The sequence below is a fragment of the Epinephelus fuscoguttatus genome, linkage group LG14, assembly GCF_011397635.1.
Source record: "Epinephelus fuscoguttatus linkage group LG14, E.fuscoguttatus.final_Chr_v1".
NCBI classification, from domain to species: Eukaryota; Metazoa; Chordata; class Actinopteri; order Perciformes; family Serranidae; genus Epinephelus; species Epinephelus fuscoguttatus.
In genome coordinates this window covers 2,613,976-2,633,749 of record NC_064765.1, presented here as the reverse complement: position 1 = coordinate 2,633,749, position 19,774 = coordinate 2,613,976, and the positions used below count along the sequence as shown (strand labels likewise).

Below are 19,774 nucleotides of genomic sequence, written 5' to 3'. Positions count from 1 at the left end.
AAATATAGCCTACAAGAAATATACGGGAATAAAATTAAATAAAATATCAAATTATACTGGTAAAAACTACTAAACTAAAAAAAAAAAGTAAAACGATCAAATTATATTCACAATATAAGTTGTGATGTACTTAATAAAATTAAAAAATAAAATAATATTTTTTATTATAAATGTGTGACATGATTTTAGTTAAAGCTCAGGCAGGCATCAGAAAATATTAAACTTTTCGCGCCAAGACTGATCACCTGATTGCTACGAGCGGGCCACGTGACAAACAAGGAAACAACAGAATTTGGGCCGTGTCCGAAACCTTTTACCTATTCAGTCCTCCCTGTTTAAGGAGCTGTATGCAGAGGACTGAACTGTGACTTAATCTTCTACATGAAAAAACACTTTCACACATTATTCATTTTCTCTGCGCCGTCGATGACGTCATCGGTATTGCACAATAAGACCTGCCATATCAACAGTCAGCTGGCGAAGCGTCAAAACAAAAGACTCCTCTGAGATGAACTGCACCTCTCCTGGAGATATGACGACATCAGGCGGTGACGACGAGCTGCGGGGAAGTCTGACAGTTTCCCGACATCGTCCAGCAGCCTCCAGTCCGTACAGGAAGTCACAGCTTAACACTGTTATTGCATCATTATATTTACTATTTTATGAGAGTGTTATATTGAGATTATTTGCCTATGAGAGGACATGTGAGGAACAAGCACACATCATTAATCTACTGATCATTCTTGCCAAGTTTTTTTTAATGTTTTATTGCTTCTTTAAATCTCTGTAGTATCTGAGCTGACTTTACTCCCTCTGGATCCTGTTGTCACAGATGTTGGTTTGTCCTCTGTAAATAAAAATAAATGTGCTACACGTGCTTTATTTCAAAAAGAAAACGTCTCTGTTCTAGATGTTGTTTCATACTGGAATAACCTCACTTCAGACCTGGACTGGAGGAAAGTCTGCCTACCTTTTATTTACCTCATCACAAATAAGATGATTCACTGTCTTTATGTCTTCATATAAAAGGACATTGATGTGGACCGCTCATTCTGTCAGCTGATTTTTTTTCTCTTGGGCATGATGTTGATTTATGTCTCAGTATATTGATTTTTGATTTTCCCCTTTTTATGAAAATGTCTTGTTGGACATTTCCCCTACCCCTCTACAAAAGTGAATCAATATCATATCATCAATTTAACTCTATTACTTGCAAAATTTCACATTCATAAATCGGAATTTTCCAATCATGACCCCTCCTTCTTAATTTTAATTTTAATTTGAACTCAAACATCAAATCAGTTCTATCCTAAAAAAATAATAAATCTACTAAATTACAGAAACTGTGTAACATCTCATGACCTGATCTGATCCCCTGACATAATCTGTCAACTGTTGATCAATAATTGAATAAAAATGAAAAAATAATATAATAAAAAATAAAATAATATTTTTTAAAGGCTCGTTTGAGATTTATTTTTAATACTCTCTATTTCACATTTCCTTGTGAACACAGAGACATTGGTATGAGAGAACATAATCAGAGAATAAGGAACAACAAATATTGACAGACAATGTCAGAGGTTACAAACAAACTGTGATACAGGTAAATCAAACATATGCAATAAATTAACACAGTGATAGGATCTTATACTTGGAGCACAAATTTAGGGTTTTCACAGCTTTTCTATGTCTTGACGTATATATATATTAAAGGTACAGAGTGAGGGTTTGATTTTTAATACCTCACTTCTTTTTAAACTTTATTGCAAACAAATTAATGTACAAACCAGTAAGGTAAACAGTACACTTATGCGAAATTCAACAAGAACAGACACCATATTGAAGAAATGAAACCATGTTCAAGAAATAAATAATACAAACAGAAGATATAAGGGCATGAAAAAATAAACACACAGCAAATAAACAGACAAACGAACAAACAAATAAATAAATAAATTTTTGATTAAAATAATAGAAAGCACATACACCGAAAGTAAATAAATTAGAGTTATTTTTATTATCATTTTTGAACATTAAATAGAGGCCTTTGGCAAGTCTGGACTCCATACATGTTAGGGACTTTGAGGGAATATTACGTTACGGATTTTACACATTGCTTCAGCCAATTCAATTTTAAAATTCTAGTCTTAACACCTCGCGTTTGTGGATGTAAAAGGCTCGTTTGAGATGAACTGCGCCTCTCCTGGAGAGTGGACGACTAAGATCTCGCGAGATCTCCAATTAGCCTCCTGACCCGCCGCTGTCAGATGGACTGAACCATTTGACAACATGTGTAAATGTCAATATTTGACAGCGCCTGCGGGGAGAGGCTGTATCCGGTAGCATGTTAAAATGTGTTTTAGTGAATAAAATACTTTTATTTAACATGTAAATACCTAAAGCTTGTGTCGTCAGTGATTTTAGTCAGTAAGTTAATTGTTCTCCTAAAGTCCAATTTAAACGTCAACCATAAACCGTTTCATGGCTCCCCCCTTGGCGTTGGGTCATCTGTACCCTTTGACCCCCTCTGACGGCCGGTCAGCAGACAGCACGTCAAAATGGCGGACCTACTTTTGACTGTTTTCGGATACAACTCTTGACAGAACTCTAAAAGTTTACTCTAACTCTTAAAGTTTATTCACGCTTTTTTAAGGACAGAAACACCAACAAGCTAGCCGCTATGACTCTGTGCGGAAACTGTGTCTTTGGTGTTTTGTTGTGTTCGTGTTTCGGAGTTTCATCCATGTTTACCTCAGTTCATGGATCATTTCATGTCTCTGGGTCCGTCAGTCTCAGTCTGACCGGTAAATGGAGTCTGTGTAACGATAACGGTTCGGTGTGTCTGCCGGCGGAGGTTCCTGGATGTGTTCATTCAGCTCTGCAGCGACAGGGATTCATTCAGGTGGATGTGTACATTAAGGATACACCTACACTTGATGTTTGCAATGTGGTCACAGTCTCCTGTCACATTTTCACCTCAGTGAAGGAACATGCTAAAGAACTTTTAAGTAATGAAGTACTTTACTTGAGTATTTCCGTGTATTATTACTGTGTACTGTCGTACATTCAGTGGTGGAGGAAGTGTTCAGATCTGTGACTCAAGCGAGAGTAGCAGTAGGGGAGACAGGGGCAAACTGTGACACTCTCTTTGTTGTTCTTTTAATGTCATTACTCAAAAACATCTTGAACTATTTGGATATAGTTTTTTTTTTTATGTCAGTAACTTGTATCTTTGTTCTACTTGTTAATAGACATCAATTGCTTTTACATGCAGTACAGTACCCTTGGGACCAACAGTAACCCTCCAGACATGGTACCTAGACTCTAGGGTTTCCTCTGCAAACCATACTGCCTGGTGGAAACAGGGCATTTGAGTTACTCAGTACGTTTCCAGTCACAGTGAAGTGGAGCTACAGTTCCAGCTGGACGAGGACATGTAACTGGCCTACTGTCCTTGTCCCAGTATACAAGCACGGGAGGGGAATCCATTTATTGAGCCAAGTATGTGCGACTCCTCTACGATAGGTGGAGATATGCCCCCTTTCAGCTTGTTAGTATTGGACCTTTTTCCTGTTGACCTATTACGTCACAGACCAAACAATGGACAAACAAGTTAGCTACGGTTAGCTAGCAGCTAACTGGTACCATGGTGGACAACTTTACAGCTCTGTACATTTGGTCCGTCCAAAAAGTCACGGCTCTGGATGTAGATTTCTCCAAAACATAGTTTATGAGGTCACAGTGATCTTGACCTTTGACCACTAATTCTGATCAGTTCATGGTTGAGTCCAAGTGGATGTTTGTGCCACATTTGAAGAAATTCCTTCAAAGTCTTGCAACAGACAAGGTCACAGTGACCTTGGCCTTCCATCCTTGACCACCAAATTCTAATCAGTTGATCCATGACTCGAGGTCTTGAACCTGCTGCAGGACGGGAGCTTCCCCCGAAATCTGACCTGTTGCTGCTCTGCCTCAGTATTCCCTTCACTTGCAGGATAATTCATCAGGATGATCCGAGCAATTTTTTATTGACAGTATATTAAAATTTTATCATTTTAGGGCTGGCAAAACAGATAGATCTTCATTTTGGAAACACAATTAAAAGATAATGTAATTAAGCAATTGATAAGTGAAAAGGAAAAACAAAAATAATTTTTCTTTTTTCAAATTTTGGATTGTGTGGTCAAAATTTTCTTGGATGTGGTGGGGACATGAAGACCTCAGTTGTTCTCACATCCTGCTACAGCCCGACTTTTGGCATGAAAATTTTAAAACATGCTGTCTCTAAAAGCCCATACTAAACTTTAACTTATTTTTACAGTCATAAACTAGGAATGGAATTATATTAAATTAAAAAAAAAAAAAATCATTTTTAATGTTTCTTTCAGGACCCATATTTCAGGTTCAACGATGTGTCATATCGCTGGATCTCTTTTGACAACTGGACGTACACGACCACATTCACTGTCTCCACCCAGCTGAGGTCAGTTTAATGACTTTATTTTTATTTCTAAATCATTTCCTGTGTCTTGCTCCTGTCTCAGCTGTGTGTTCTCTGCACCAACAGGACCAAACAGAAGGTGCTGCTCGTCTTCGATGGTGTCGACACTGTAGCATCAGTTTGGCTCAATGGAGTCGTCATTGGGAAGACGGACAACATGTTTCGTAGATACGTATGTTCACTGAAATATAAGCTGTTCGGGATTCACTGTACACCTTTTCTTCATTTGTTTGCTTTCTTGTTTTTGGTGCGCAGGACTTCTCAGTCAGAGACTCTCTGCAGGACAGGGACAATGTGCTGAAAGTGAGCTTTATGTCTCCAGTTGTTTATGCGTCTGAGCGGAGGAAAGCTCACTCTGCCTACAGAGTTCCTCCTGAGTGTCCTCCAGATGTCCAGAAGGGCGAGTGTCACGTCAATTTCATCAGAAAGGTGAGTACACGTAGAATATTCAAGATACTCTAGAAGACATTTCATAAATCAGGGAATGATGGCTGAATGCTCAATATGATATTTTAAGATTAAAAAAAGGAAGAAAGTCCCACTATGGTTTGCACCTGTTGTGGAAATCAGACATTCAAACAATCTCTGTCAAAACTGAAACATTTTTATCCAACAGATCTTTTAACTCAATTTAAATTTACATAATTGGACTGGATTTGTTTAAAGGAATTCTTCCCCTGCAAAATGACCATTTGTACATCAGTAACTCACCACGTGTCACCTTTAATTCATGAAGAAAACTGTTTTTCTCACATGCCTCCACAGTGAACGAAGAATCCAAAAAAGGCCAACATTCTTTATGAATTGAAGCAAACAGGACAGCATTACTAACAATAGCTAAACAACAGCTAAATATAGTATATATGTTGTATAATCCATGTCTTATTTATCCGGTTGTTTGCTCAGTATTTCCATAAACACATGCATTTTCATTAAAAGATTACAATTTAAAAGGCATCAGTACAATGAAAGGAAATGTTTTATATTACTCGGTTTTCTGTTCAGTTTTCAACATAACTCGCAGTGAGTACTTCTTAAAAAGCCTGTTTTTCAAAAAACAATAACATAGGGAAGAGGATTATTTTGATGGTTAAAACGAGGATGATTTCCATCTGATTTAAAAGGTGAAGATGAGACAAAGAGTTTTATGTAAAGCCAGTAACTCAGTATAGTGAATAAATAATAGAATCTTAATAGATATATGTAAATAAAAATGTGTTAACATTTTATTTAGTCAAAGCTTTACATTTTATTCAGAGCACAATAAAAAACCTTACAGGTGAAATGTCCTTTTTATTAATTTTTGGACATCCACGTTCAGCTTAGGCGCCTGTTTAATAATGAGGCAATTTTTCAAAACAAGTTTTTTCCAGCTGATTTTCGTTGTGCAGAATTTCTTTTTAAAATGTATGTTTATTTTCAAACCTGCACTAAAGGCTGACTGTAAGAGCCACAATGTGAGAATATAATATGTTAATTTAAATATCATGTAGAATTTTTCCTCATTTTATGATGTTTACATTTTAATAAAGAAATTTGAAAGGCATCACACCTTTGCACATTTTAACAGTAATTCATTCTCTGTGTTTCTGTGAAGGAGCAAAGCTCTTTCAGTTGGGACTGGGGACCTTCGTTCCCCACGATGGGACTGTGGAAGGGAGTACGACTGGAGGCGTTTGATGTCCTGCAGCTCACCCACGTTTCCTCTGTTCCTCTTCACGGTACATCTCATCTTCATTAGACATTTTGTTTGGGACAGAAAATATGGAGTAATGCTGAATATAAACAAAGATGCTTTGAGGCACAAACAGAATTTTCAAATAATGGGAGGGGCTCTTATCTGATAGAAAGTCTTAAACCCTTAAATCATTCATCTGTTGCATAAGAGCCTCTGTTATTTAGCCCACCGTCATTGATATAAATAGAGTAGACAAAACAGAAACATCTGACAGTATAATGTTAAACAGCACCACAGACTGCAGCCGCCAAAATGACCATGAAGTTTAATTAACACCCTCTGAAATAGCTTTAAAAAAACACTTTTTAACCTTCATGGATTACTTTTATCAGGACTGTTGTATTAGACTACATTAGGTGTTCCTAATAAACGGACAGCTGGGTGAAGATGGGAATTTTCTTTCTAAATCAAATACAAATATTTTCTCCTAGACTCGTATCTATCCATTTTCTTTTCTACTAAGATTACTTTGTTTTACCCACTGTGGAATAATTAAAGTGTTTTTCTGTCTTATTTATAGTCTGTATAATCTGTCTGCGTAGATTCCAGCCTGTCTCAGTGGAGGGTCCAGGTTGAGCTCCTTGTTGATGCGGTTCAGACGACGAATGGCCAGATCACACTCTCCATACCTGAGCTGGACTCAGAGCAGAGCTTCTACACACTGTTTCTCCCAGGACTGACCAAGAACAGCTTCACCTTACACCTCAACACGGTACTTAATACAGTCCAAACAAACTGTTTCACAGCCAACAAATATCTTTCCTTCTTCAGTAAATATCAGTGTGTGATAAATATGGAGGAGAAGTTGATCATGTTAGTGCAGAGCTGTCAGAGCGTCACATCTGTCCCACAGACGATAGGCCTACACACTTATGAACAGCTCCTGGAGGAAGATCAGCTCTGCACTCAGGATGTCTGGTAAAGAGGCAATATGCTTATTAATGTTGCACAGAAAAGGCACCAAAGTCGCGCCCAGCCACTGACCTCGTGTTTTTTAGGCGGTTAAAGACGTTGTTTGTGTACGGGCCCAAAAAGGGTTTATGAAAACACATAGCACATCCAGACAGGACACATTTAAGCAATATGCTGTTGTACTGAATATCACCACGGCTGTGTTTCTGTCGTAGGCATGAGGCTGCAGGCTGGGTTCTGAAGATAATCACAGGTCTGCTGATATTCAGTAACACCAGCACAACCTCGAGTGTGATATCGCTTTTATACAACAGTTCCACAAGTGCTATTTATTAACAGTATTAATTTCATGATTTCTTTGGCTCCACCAGCACAAATAGTTCTGCATCTGGACTGGGACTTGACTGTTGCCAAGCAACACAATCAATTCCTGCACACTAGCTTCCTACTTTGTGTGAACTAGGTCTAAGGTTACAACAGACCAGCTGCTGTGTATCATGTAGGCTACATCTGTGTGTCTCCATTTATTGTGCCACCAGTGAATCAGTCTGTTGACATTAGATAGAATACCTGTGATGCAGATCAGTTAACAGCTTAATCAATATGTTGCATCGTCTTCTGATGTCATGTGAGCATATCTTGAGTTTCAGAGTGAAGTATTCAGGCTTCGCTCCGTCCCTTCCTCGTCTTCTGACAAACATTCATTATTTAACTCAAATGCTATTTGTGTTAATATGTTCCTCGTTGCAGTGCAAAGTTTGTCATAATGACCCTTAATGTGTGCTAATAAACAGTTAATGTAATTAACAGCTCAGAACAGCTGTAAAGCGGAGTGATACATGCAGAGTTAAAGGTCCCAGTACTGTTATACTGTGTATCAACGCTTATGAAATGCCTCCTGTCCAATCAAAATGCTCGGTTGGAACTAACTGCTGTATAATCCTGTATATATATCGATCTAAAAAAAGAACCATAATATCTACAACATTCATTCCTTTTGCAGCAGTCAACTGAGATTTCTGTCTTCTGTCATCACTTGTAATGATGTCATTGATCTACATTATGTGTGGTGGAAAATTGCAGGAAAATACGTTGAGGCACCAGAGATTCTTAATCCATCACACCCCTTAGCTCATAATAATGAGCAAATCTCAAAAACTAAATAGTGTACTGTTTAAATAACTTATGGAGTAAAGAAAATCGGTCCCAGTATTGACCCCTGAGGAGCTCCATAATTTACTGAAGAGTGGGGGGATGGCTGTGGTCGTCTGATTTTGCCGCTTAAGTGTTGGACTGCTTTGCCGTGGTGAGAGGACAGAGGGGTTTGTTTGCAGCCTGTAATTGTACTGCCCAGTTTAACTACTTAGAAAAGCTTTGTGTTTATTGACACTTATCAGGACGAACCAGGACACAATGTTAAAAGTGAGTTTACTTTTAGTTAGGGATTAATATACTCTGTTTAAGAGTTTATGAGCCTGTTGTGACAGAAGTGACTCTCCTTTGTATCTGAATTAAGTTGAATAGTAAAGAAATCACTGTCTGAACATTTGTGCAGACTTTTGAGATCTTTCTCTTCTTGTTCCAGAGTAACCAGGTGAAGCTGTGGTGGCCCAACGGACACGGTGACCAACCTTTTTACCAACTCACTGTCAGAGGCTTACAGGATGGATTTATGATCCTGAACACAACGTCTAAGGTCAGAGTTCACATACATTCTCCTCATATGTTATTTAGGCATTTACCTGATGTATTCACCCAGGACATTATAATGTGATATATGTGCAGCAGTAAAATGGGCTTAAATAAGCAGTGTGTAGGATTTAGTGGCATCTAGTGGTGAGGATTGCAGATTGTAACCAGCAGAAACTTTTCGTGTGTGCCAAACGTGACCTCCTGGTTAGAATTCCTTCAGTGTTCTTTGTTCAGGAGGTTTTTACAGGGAGCCTAATTATCCACAGAGGTATCCTCCTCTTTGAAACAAACAGACCAGGTGATTAAAACTGGTAAAAACACTGAATAAAGAAGTTTTGTATTACAAAATCAGTGTTTCTCTGACAAAATCTGTGGTTGCAAATTTTAAAACTGCTGAGGATGATGATGCTCTTTCAGTCCTCTTGTCCAAGATGAAGTCACACAGTAAATACAGGTAAAGTAAGGAAGCTTTATTTATGTAGCACATTTCAAACAGCAGGGCAATTCAAAGTGCTTTACAGAGCAATAAGATGTAAAACATAATGAAGAATACAGATTTACAATAAAAGGGACATATATGTGTCTTTTTCTACTTAAAGACATAAAACACAAGCTGAAAATCCTGTTGTTAAGATTTTCACACCTGTTGCTCTTTATTAAAATTGTGCATCACTGTTGAGGGCGGTCTCTGAAACTGAAACCACAGAGGTCAGTGCTTTAAAGTTTTAGTGTTTTGATGAAAGTGTCTCCTGCAGGTTTATTTTCGGACGGTAGAACTTGTCCAGGAGCCAATCGTCGGGTCTCCAGGCCTGAGCTTTTATTTCCGCATCAATGGGAAACCAATTTTCCTCAAAGGCTCCAACTGGATCCCAGCACACTCCTTCCAGGACCAGGTCACCCCTGCTGTGTGAGTTCAGTTTGAAAAGCTGACTTTGATTTGATTAGTTTGAGTCCAGCCTGGTGAGAAGAATATTCATCACTGATTATAATGATATTCTCAGAGACACAGTTTGTCTCCTCTGTGTCTTTGTACAGATTTGTTTCTGACTTCACAGGACAGGTTGTGTTTAAACTTCTGATTGTATTTCTGTTATGAATACATTATTACTGATGCTGTCTGTTTGTCTTGCAGCTTGAGGAACTTGTTGCAGTCGGCCGTGGACGCGAGCATGAACGCTCTCAGGGTCTGGGGAGGAGGAGTGTACGAGCAGGATCTGTTCTACAGCATCTGTGATGAGATGGGACTCATGGTAACTACTGTCATCATCCTGTATCAGTATTACATTACTTCTAAGTAATGTAATACTGATACAGGATTACAAAATAATAAACCTGTAATCATTTATTTTTGGAGATTAGCTTTAAACAGGAGACAATCATCAGCATAAAAAAAGATCAAAAGCACATAGAGGGACCTGAAGGCCAAGGGAAGCCCACAAACACATCATTTTTAAATCAGGAAGGTCACTGAGGCTTATGGGAAATGTGGTCTTAATTCCAGCAGAACAAGGTTATGGGTCTTCTGATTCATTTTATGATGGTAAATGTGCGAAAACACATCTTTGGCACTCTATTCCACATCCATCCATTTTCATCCTCTTATCTGAGGCCGGGCCGCTGGGCTGAGCACTGTACTCCAGACGTCCCTCTCCCCTGTGACGCTTTCCAGCTCCTCCTGGGGGATCCCGAGGCGTTCCCAGGCAAGATGTGCCTGAAAAATCTCTTAACAGGAGGCACCCAGGAGGATCCTGATCAGATGCTTAACCGCCTTAACTGACCCCTTTAGACGTGAAGGAGCAGCGGCTCTACTCTGAGCTCCCTCCCGATGTCTGAGCTGCTCCTCCTTTCTCTAAGGCTGAGCTCAGACACCCTACAGAGGAAACTTATTTCGGCCACTTGTATCCACGATCTAATTTGTTCGGTCACTACCCAGAGCTCATGACCATAGGTGAGGGCTGAAACATAGACGGATTGGTAATTTGTAAGCTTCACCTTCTGGTTCAGCTTCCTCTTCACCACTACAGTCTGGTGCAGCACCCACATCACTGTGGATGCCATGCCAAACCACCATTCCATTTCACGCTCCATTCTATTCTAACTCGTGAACAAGACCCCAAGATACTTGAACTCCTTCACTTGGATGTGCTGGGAAGACCTCTTACAGGAGGTGCCCAGGAGGATCCTGATCAGATGCTCGAAACACCTCAACTGACTTCTTTTGGGACCAGATCCACCTATAGACTGTATAGAAAATGTACATAGCTACTGTGGCATCACCTATTGGTTTTGGGACTCCTGTTTTGAAGCCTTGATTTCGGCATTTCGTCTGTTGTTTTCGTCTGGATTTTTGGTGCCAGAAGTGATCGTTGTTGGATGAGAGGGTGGAGCTGTGGTGTCATTTTGTTCATTTTGAAAGAAAGACCAAACCCACGTAGGTTTGAAGGCATGTTTTCTTAAAAAATCTGCAGTAAAATAATTACAAACTACAACCATTTAAATTTGTATGCCCCTCCCCTGAGCCAAAATAAAAAACGTAAGCCCCTTCTCAGTGCTTAAGAAAATTATTTGACATGCCCCCCCCTTTTGCCTCTCCCCTCCCTTATAAATAATGAACAGTCCTTAAGACTTTAAGATCATTTCTAAGTAATTGTTTAGAGTCCCTGATGCTGAAGCGGTCTGCTATTTTCTCTAAATCATCTTTATGGCAGCTGTCAGTTTGGCTGAGAAGAGTTGACCTAAAGTCCTCAAAATCAAACAGCAACATGTCCAATTACACGTCCAATCATTTTTTTCTATAACATGATTTCTGTCCTTTATTATATATCTATATCTGAGTCAGATATTTTAAGACTGACACAAAAATAAGCATAAATCAGGAAGATGTCGTCTCAGTTTTCACTCTGAAGCTTCACTGTTCCATAACATTACTGAAGTGGGACTGTTTGAGGACAGATGAATATATTTCTGTTTGATTTTTGACGCTGTGTGACACGTCTGTGACTCATGAACATATTGTAGAACAGATGGACACTCAGAGATTTGTGTCTTTAGATTTGGCAGGACTTCATGTTTGCCTGTGCCATGTATCCCACTGAGGATGACTTCATTCAGACAGTCAGCGAAGAGGTCGTCCAACAGGTGAGCAGCGTATTTATTTAAATGGTACTTTACATTTATAGCTTTTATCCATAGTATACTACATTTTATATCATCTGCAGTGACTGTGCAAGTTAATAGCAGTTTTAAAATACCAACAAAAGTAACAAGAGGCGCAGCATTTCAGGCTGGTTCAGAACATTCCCAGAGGTTGTTGTTGCGTCCTGTACTCACAGTAAATGTACTCTTGCTGTAACTCGTCAGGTCCAGCGCCTCAAGTCTCATCCTTCCATCATAATTTGGAGTGGGAACAATGAAAACGAAGCTGCTCTGGCGACAGACTGGTTCAACATCCCAGTTTCCCAGAGGCCCATTTACCTGAAGGACTACGTGACTCTGTATGTGAACAACATACGGCAGATAGTTCAACAGGTGAGAGTCAAGTCACAGGTCATTGTTCCCATTATTGATCCTGAGATACAAAAACAGAGGAAGCAGGGTCCAGGTTGTTATTCTTTAAGAAATGAGCGTCTAACATCTGCTTCAGGAGGACCAGAGTCGCCCGTTCCTCGTCTCCAGTCCGACAAACGGAGCTGAATCGGAGCAGGAAAGCTGGGTGGCGGAGAACCCCTACGACCCTCACTATGGAGACACACACTTCTACAGCTACACCCTGGACTGCTGGGACTGGAGGACTTTCCCTCGGACACGTTTCGCCTCTGAATACGGCTTCCAGTCCTGGCCTTCATTCTCCACTCTGCAGCCGGTGACTCATTAAACCCTTCCTGTCATGTTTTGTTTTTCTGCAGGATTTTATCAGCAGTTTGTGTCAAAATTTGAGGCATGCTCTTAAAGAAAAAGAAAGTTATGAGGGTATAAAGTTTCGTCTGTTTTGTTTAAGGTTTCCATAAAAGAAGACTGGAGCTACAACAGTAACTTCTCCTCCCATCGTCAGCACCACCAGGATGGAAACGAGCAGATGTTGCAGCAGGCTGCGTTACACTTCCACCTGCCGAACTCCACAGATCCTCTGAAGAGATTTACAGACACCCTCTACATCACTCAGGTCAGACACACAAGCTGATGACCTTCCTCCTGTACACTCATCATCATCACACACTGTTATACACAGCCTCATGTTTCATGTCCAGGTCATGCAGGCTGAGTGTGTGAAGGCTCAGACGGAGTTCTATCGGCGAAGTCAGAGTGAGATCGTTGAGGGCAAAGGTCACACGATGGGCGCCCTGTACTGGCAGCTCAACGATATTTGGCAGGCGCCCTCGTGGTCGTCTATTGGTGAGTGAATGTCAGATCAGCATCTTGGAGCATCTTTACAGTGTAGTGTTAAGACTTTTTCTCTTTTAGCAAAGGATCTGCTGTCGGGGTTAAAGGTCACTGTTGTTAAATAATCATACATCATTCCCTCTGTGTGTGTGTGTGTGTGTGTGTGTGTGTGTGTGTGTGTGTGTGTGTGTGTGCGCGCAGAGTTTGGTGGGAAGTGGAAAATGCTGCATTATTTTGCACAGAACTTCTTCTCTGCCGTGTTGCCAGTCGGCTTCAAGGATGACGACACGCTGTTCATCTACGCCGTCTCAGACCTGAGTTACAACCTGACGCTCAGAGCTGTGGTGAGTTTTCACTGGTGAACTGTGTCTTTATATCACATTTATTCTGCAGGTTAGTTTTGTCTAATCAGAATACAGTAGGTGGATTCAAACTCCACTGGAACAAGAGATGTTATTATAAAAAAATTAAGCGATCTCTCTCAAATATATTCAGTGAGACAACATAAGTACAGTTTCTACATAATGCTGCACAGACAATAAACTACAATTTAAAAAACAACAATACCATGTAGTCATAGAAAACAGCATTACAAAACAGATGTCTAATTAATCATAATTTAATTATTTTTTTGCCAGTTACAAATAATCAAATATCTTTTTCATTCATAACTTTTCTCGTTTCCTCTCTGTGTAGTTTTTCTAACTTCACTGTGGAAGATTTAACTGCAGAATTTAATTAAAATAAAAACAGAAAAACAATTCCACAGTGCATGACATGCGCTAACATTTGAACATATTGAACACATTGAATATGTTTTTTAGAGCATTACTAATTATTTTTGGATTTAAGATAGGAATATGTGATGCTAATTTAAACACACTATTTAAGCTTAAATGAGACTGATGACATCATGTTGATTTCAAATTCACATCCTGGACACAGAATCAAAATCCTACCACGACATGTGTTTTAAGAGAGATGTTTCTAATATTTATAGATCACTTTATTCACTTAAATAAATAATTTTTATGTTCTTTTTCTTTTTTTTAATTTGTGTATTATTATTTCTTTTTGTCTTTTTAAATATTTTTTGAAAAACTATTATTTTATTTTATTTATTTATTTTATGTTGGACTGAGGGGTTTGGGATGAGGGGCAAAAATATTTTTTTTTATTTTTATATATCTTATATTATTTATTAATTAATGATTTTTTTTAACATTCATTGTATTTCATTGCACCTGTTAAATTAATTAATAATTTTTAAAAAGCCGCATTTAGCTTCAGTGTTTCACTGTATGGCAAAAAAAATATAGGTGCAATGCAAGTTGTGAAACTGTAATTCCAAGTTTAGGGAGAACGTTTCTCATAAATTAAGCAACAATAAAAAACTTAATCTACATTCATCATTATACGATTCTAATAAAAAGAGAAATAATTCTCATTTGTCACACAATTCTCCAACGTTTGACATTTAAATTTTAAAATGCATAAACTGAAATCCACTCTTAAAACTTTATTTTATAGGAAAGGATTTATGAATATTTATTACGTTGCTGTTTGTTCCATCTCTCTCTGCTCATTTGTTTTATGTTATTTGATCTTATTTGGGGTTTTTTAATGTCATTTTGTCTCCTGGTGTTTTTATGTTTTTATTATCTCTGTTGTTTGTATTTTATCCTTTTTTTTATTGTATGTATTTATCTTAAAAGCACTCTAATTTCGTAAAAAGAAAAGTGCCACATAAATAGAGTTTATTATTATTGTTATTATTATATAAAAATCGGTGTATAAATCATTTGAAAGCCTAGCCAACTGAATTTAACCATGTGGTCATGTTTGTGTCTCGGATGAGTCACAGGTGTGTTTACTGTCTTGTGGCTCAGGTGTCCGTGTACTCCTGGTCTGATCTGGATCCAGTCTGCACGCTGACGTCCGACCTGCTCCTGGTCCGCGGAGGCAGCGCTGCAACCATTTTTAAACAGCCAGTCGCCGCCCTGCTGGCAAGATGTGGACACTGCACCCGCCTCACCTGCCTGCTCACCTTCCACCTGGAGGACAGCGCCGGCGCCCAGCAGGGTCCCACCAACCACCACTTCCTGTGCTCACCCAAAGACGCTCAGGGGCTGCAGAGACCCAACATCACAGTAAGAATGCGTGTTCACAAGGAGGTTTATTTATTCATACACAGGTTTAAAGCAGCGATGGAGGAATCCTTTAATCTGTTGTGCACAGGAGGGGCGACACAGCGACTAATAAAAAGAAAGAAACTTTCAGGGAGGAATTAAGGCCTTTACACACGCAAACTTCTTCAAATTACACTTAATTAGACTAAATTAGGGACTTAAAACCTTAATTAACTTCCTGCTGATTGCATCATGTTCACTGTGTGTTTCCCCGCAGGCCAAAGTGCAGCAGGATCAGACCGGCTACAGCGTCACCCTCCACTCTGCCTCTGTCGCTCCTTTCATCTGGCTCGATGTGGGAAACATCCCCGGACGCTTCAGCTCCAACGGCTTCCTGATGGTTTCTAGGAACAGGACGGTCAGCTTTACCGCTTGGCGTCCGACCAGCGTTGCAGAACTCTCCAGATCCCTCACCGTCACGTCTTTAAGGGACGTATACTGACCTGAGACCAGCTGGTCTACATGTGGAGGTGGGACAACGTGCAGAGGTGATAGGTGGGAAAAGATGGAGCACAGTGTCCTGAATCTGAACAGGTCCTTTTTAAAGAGACACTATGATACAGGAGTGACCGGAGATGGAGGACTCGAGTCACATGACCTGACTCGTAGAAAGTAGAAAGTGGCACGAGAAGAGAAGACTCAGATCTGTGCTGACAGTATCTGAGTAAATGTCTTTAGTTACATTCCACCACTGGGAACAGATCATCTTATTTTATCTCCAGGAGTTTGTGATGACTTGACTTGTGACTTGTAGCAGGGACTCAACACGCTTGATTTTCTCCACAGTGACTTGGGACTTGCACAGGCGTGACTCACTCCCACCTCTGGGACTGACTCTTGTGGATTTTTGAGTGTGTGGAAGATATTTGTGGAGGAGAGTTAAAACTTTGTGCCAGTTTTCTAAATGTTTGCCAAAGAAAAAAGAAGAGAGCAGAGAATCCTGTGATCATATTAATGCAGCAGGTTGGTGTGAAAGTCTAACGAACAAGTGAAGTTAGCAACACCAGCAGTTTGCTCATCAGCAGGTGCCCGAGAAGTGTGTGTTTAATAACGTATGTCTGTATCACTGTGCAGACCTGCCTATTATAAAGTACCTAAATAATGTTGGGAAAATATTTTCTGATTATTCTGACAGCACATGAATGCAACAATAATCTGAGCTGGGTTTGATTTCACAGATGATCGTTTATGCACTGAAACGATTTTGCTTTTTTGCACATCTCTCAGATAATTAACAGACTCTGATACTTGACTTCATGAATGTGTCATGTTAGAGACAGTTCTGTCCAAAATCTGTTTTATATTTGCGCTAACTTTCCATAAATCACTGGAGCTTTGTCTTTAACATTAAAATGTTTATTCATTATCATTATTCTGTTGATCAGTGTTTTAAAAAATCCTCATCGCATCAAATGTGATTCAGAGTTTTAAAAAGAAATATGGAAAATATATATATATACTAAAACATTTTATTGTCATTGATCCTCAGGGGGGAAGTTTTGTTTTACAGCTGAATAAGAGACAGAGCAGATGAAGATACAAAAAGGATTAAAACTGAAAGGAAATAAAACAGGTTAGAAATGCTACAACACAAAATAAAGTTAAACTAAAGTGACATTCATAAAATAAATGCGTGAGAATGCACAATAAGTACACAGAACAACACAGCAAACCAAAATGATAAAACATTTACCTGATAGTGACGGGAAAATGTAGGATCATCCACATATTTGGAGCTCTGGATTAAAAATTTATACAACTGTGTGTCAGTGGCAACTGTAAGAACATGCAATACTTCATCCTGGAGTACTACTTTTAGTAAGGGACTGTGCGTCACTTATAAGGGGGGAGGGGGAGGCATGCCAAATAATTTTTTTAAGCACATGGGAGGGACTAATGTTCTTATTGTGGCTTAGACGAGGAGTATACAACTTTAAATGGTTTTATTTTTTATTTATTTTACTCTTGTTTTTTAAAGAAAACATGAAAAAAGAGTCAGTCTTTATTGGAAGGTGTGTTTTCTTAAAAAAAAAAAAACCTGTAAAAACAGAAATTCAAATTTCCAGCGGTCCTTGGACACATCAACATCTGGATCAAGATGATGGTCTCCTACACTCCTGTGATTCTGGACCCAAACACTGCTGATCCAGACCTCTTCCGGTCCAAAGATCTAAGCAGTGTGATACTGGGACAGAGACAGCAGCCTCCAGATGTTGTCAGGTGTCCCAGCTGTTTGGCCTCGTCTATCAGAGCTCCTGAGAGCAGATCATCCAGCAGGGGGCGCTGCTGGACTCTGCCCACTGCAGGAGTGAGACGTCTTCAGCTCTCAGCTCGTCCTCTGTGGCTCTGACTGTGTCTGACAGAGCTGCTGTCTCTCTGCTCAGAGCCTCCATCTTCTCCTTCATCATCTGACTCTTCTGCTCCTCTTCCTCCCTCAGTGCAGCCATCCTGGCCTCCTCTTCCTCTTCTACAAACTGGTGAAGCTTCTTAAACTGCTCCTTAATCTGCCTCTCTGTGCTTCGGGCCTGGACCTTCATGTGTTCTGCTGTTTGTTCACACTTCACTTTAACTTCCTCAGAATCTTTTGACTTCATCAGAGTCTCCTGAAGCTCCTTCTTGTGCTGTCGTTCAGCTTCATCGACGAGTTTGAATCTGTGGTTGGTGTGTTTCTCTGAATCTCTGCCGATGCGAGAACCTGTGTGACACTCCTGTAAGGCATCACACAGGTTCTTTAAGGCCCCGTCAGGAGTTGGGTCCTCTGAAGATCCTCTCTAACAGAGTGGACTCTCAGGAGTTGGTTTCTCTCTTCAGCCAGTCTTTACAGAAGCTGTGGTCACATAGCAGAACAACAGGATCTCTAAAGACGCCCTGACACAACAGTAGAGATCCTCTCTGATGTTGAAGCAATAGGATTTCTGCAGCAGTCAGCAGATCCAAACAGGAAGCGAGTTGTGTTTCCCTCCCTCCTGCCTCAGTTACTTCCTCCCTGAGTCTGAGTGTGATTCATTTAGCAGCTGGATGCAGTTTCACACCTTCAGTGCTCCTCCCTGTGCCTGCCCCCCCCTCAGCTCAAGTCACAGCTCAGTGACAAATGTAAAGCCTACCATCTGTCTGACGGTCAGTCTCCTCTCACAGTAACAAGCTTGTGTCCTGCTTTGTCCCACATGATGTCATGAGAGGGGTGGAGCCTCAAAGTTAGAGTTAGATCTTGGAAAAGCAGAAAAGCAGAGAGCTCAATATAAACAGAAAACCAATAAAGTATCAGTGGTCCCTGACCTCCACCTGCAGAATGTGTAATTAATACGTAACTACCTTTAATGGATCATATTTCTATCCTAAAGTCCTAAAACTCCTTCATGAGTTTGCATTTTAGCGCTACGGCTTGAAGTTGGGTTTTTATGATGACGACTTTATGGCAACCAAAGGTTCAAGAGATGTTCAAGGATGCTACTGTGATGTTCGACATGTTTTTACACGAGGGACTGTTCATAATTAATAAAGCGCGAGGGGGTGGTGAGTCAAATAGGGGAGGGGCTTACAGATTTAAATGGTTGTATTTTGTATTTATTCAACAGTCGATTTTTAAAGAAAAAAAGCATGTATTCGCTAAAAATCGCCAAAGTTACACCATTTATCAGCCAGAAACTGTAAAAACTGGGGAGGTATTACAGGAAATGGCCACTTCAGAATGAAAACACAAACGGTACTTACTGACCCTCACGCCGACAAGAAGTCCAGTGTAGTTTTTTAATCCACAAAACTCGTTCGGGGTATCGGAGGATAACAGCTAGCTGGAATAACAGCTACACTTGAAGTGCACGGAACCCACATTTTGAAAATGTAATAAAACTCCGCTAATGCATTTCAAAAACGTCAGAACGGCTCGTCCGTCGTAATCCAAGTGCCCTGAAACTGTGGCATGCAAAACTGACGTGAAAAGACGTAATTTACTCCACTTTTATAGCATCATTTCTCACCATGATCAGTTAACCTACAGGCGTGCTGTGTTTACATGGCAACTTGCACGAGACTCGAGAACATTCAGAGACGTTCTCAAGTCTGTCTTTTCAAGTCAGTTTTGCATGCCGCGGCTTCAGGGCACTTGGATTACGACGGACGAGCCGTTCTGACGTTTTTGAAATGCATTAGCAGAGTTTCATTACATTTTCAAAATGTGGGTTCCGTGCACTTCAAGTGTAGCTGTTATTCCGGCTAGCTGTTATCCTCCGATACCCCGAACGAGTTTTGTGGATTAAAAAACTACACTAGACTTCTTGTCGGCATGAGGGTCAATAAGTACTGTCTGTGTTTTCATTCTGAAGTGGCCATTTCCTTTAAGAGGAATATTGGATTTCTCTG

The 19,774-nt window shown here is 39.9% G+C and overlaps 2 protein-coding genes across 2 annotated transcripts in view; one reads left to right on the top strand and one right to left on the bottom strand.

The window, feature by feature from the left end:
• Nucleotides 1-19,774, bottom strand: part of LOC125900850 (histone-lysine N-methyltransferase 2D-like) — a 422,240-nt gene that overhangs the window by 120,379 nt on the left and 282,087 nt on the right. The window lies entirely within an intron of this gene.
• On the top strand, nucleotides 2,541-16,662 carry manba (mannosidase, beta A, lysosomal). The gene is made up of 17 exons (XM_049596094.1): nucleotides 2,541-2,905; nucleotides 4,392-4,486; nucleotides 4,571-4,676; nucleotides 4,760-4,933; nucleotides 6,102-6,225; nucleotides 6,785-6,954; nucleotides 8,740-8,850; nucleotides 9,602-9,753; nucleotides 9,979-10,096; nucleotides 11,898-11,984; nucleotides 12,207-12,374; nucleotides 12,490-12,708; nucleotides 12,844-13,008; nucleotides 13,094-13,238; nucleotides 13,428-13,570; nucleotides 15,116-15,376; nucleotides 15,633-16,662. Exons 1-17 carry the CDS (start codon nucleotides 2,684-2,686, stop codon nucleotides 15,855-15,857), a joined length of 2,685 nt encoding a protein of 894 aa, XP_049452051.1. The 5' UTR covers nucleotides 2,541-2,683; the 3' UTR covers nucleotides 15,858-16,662.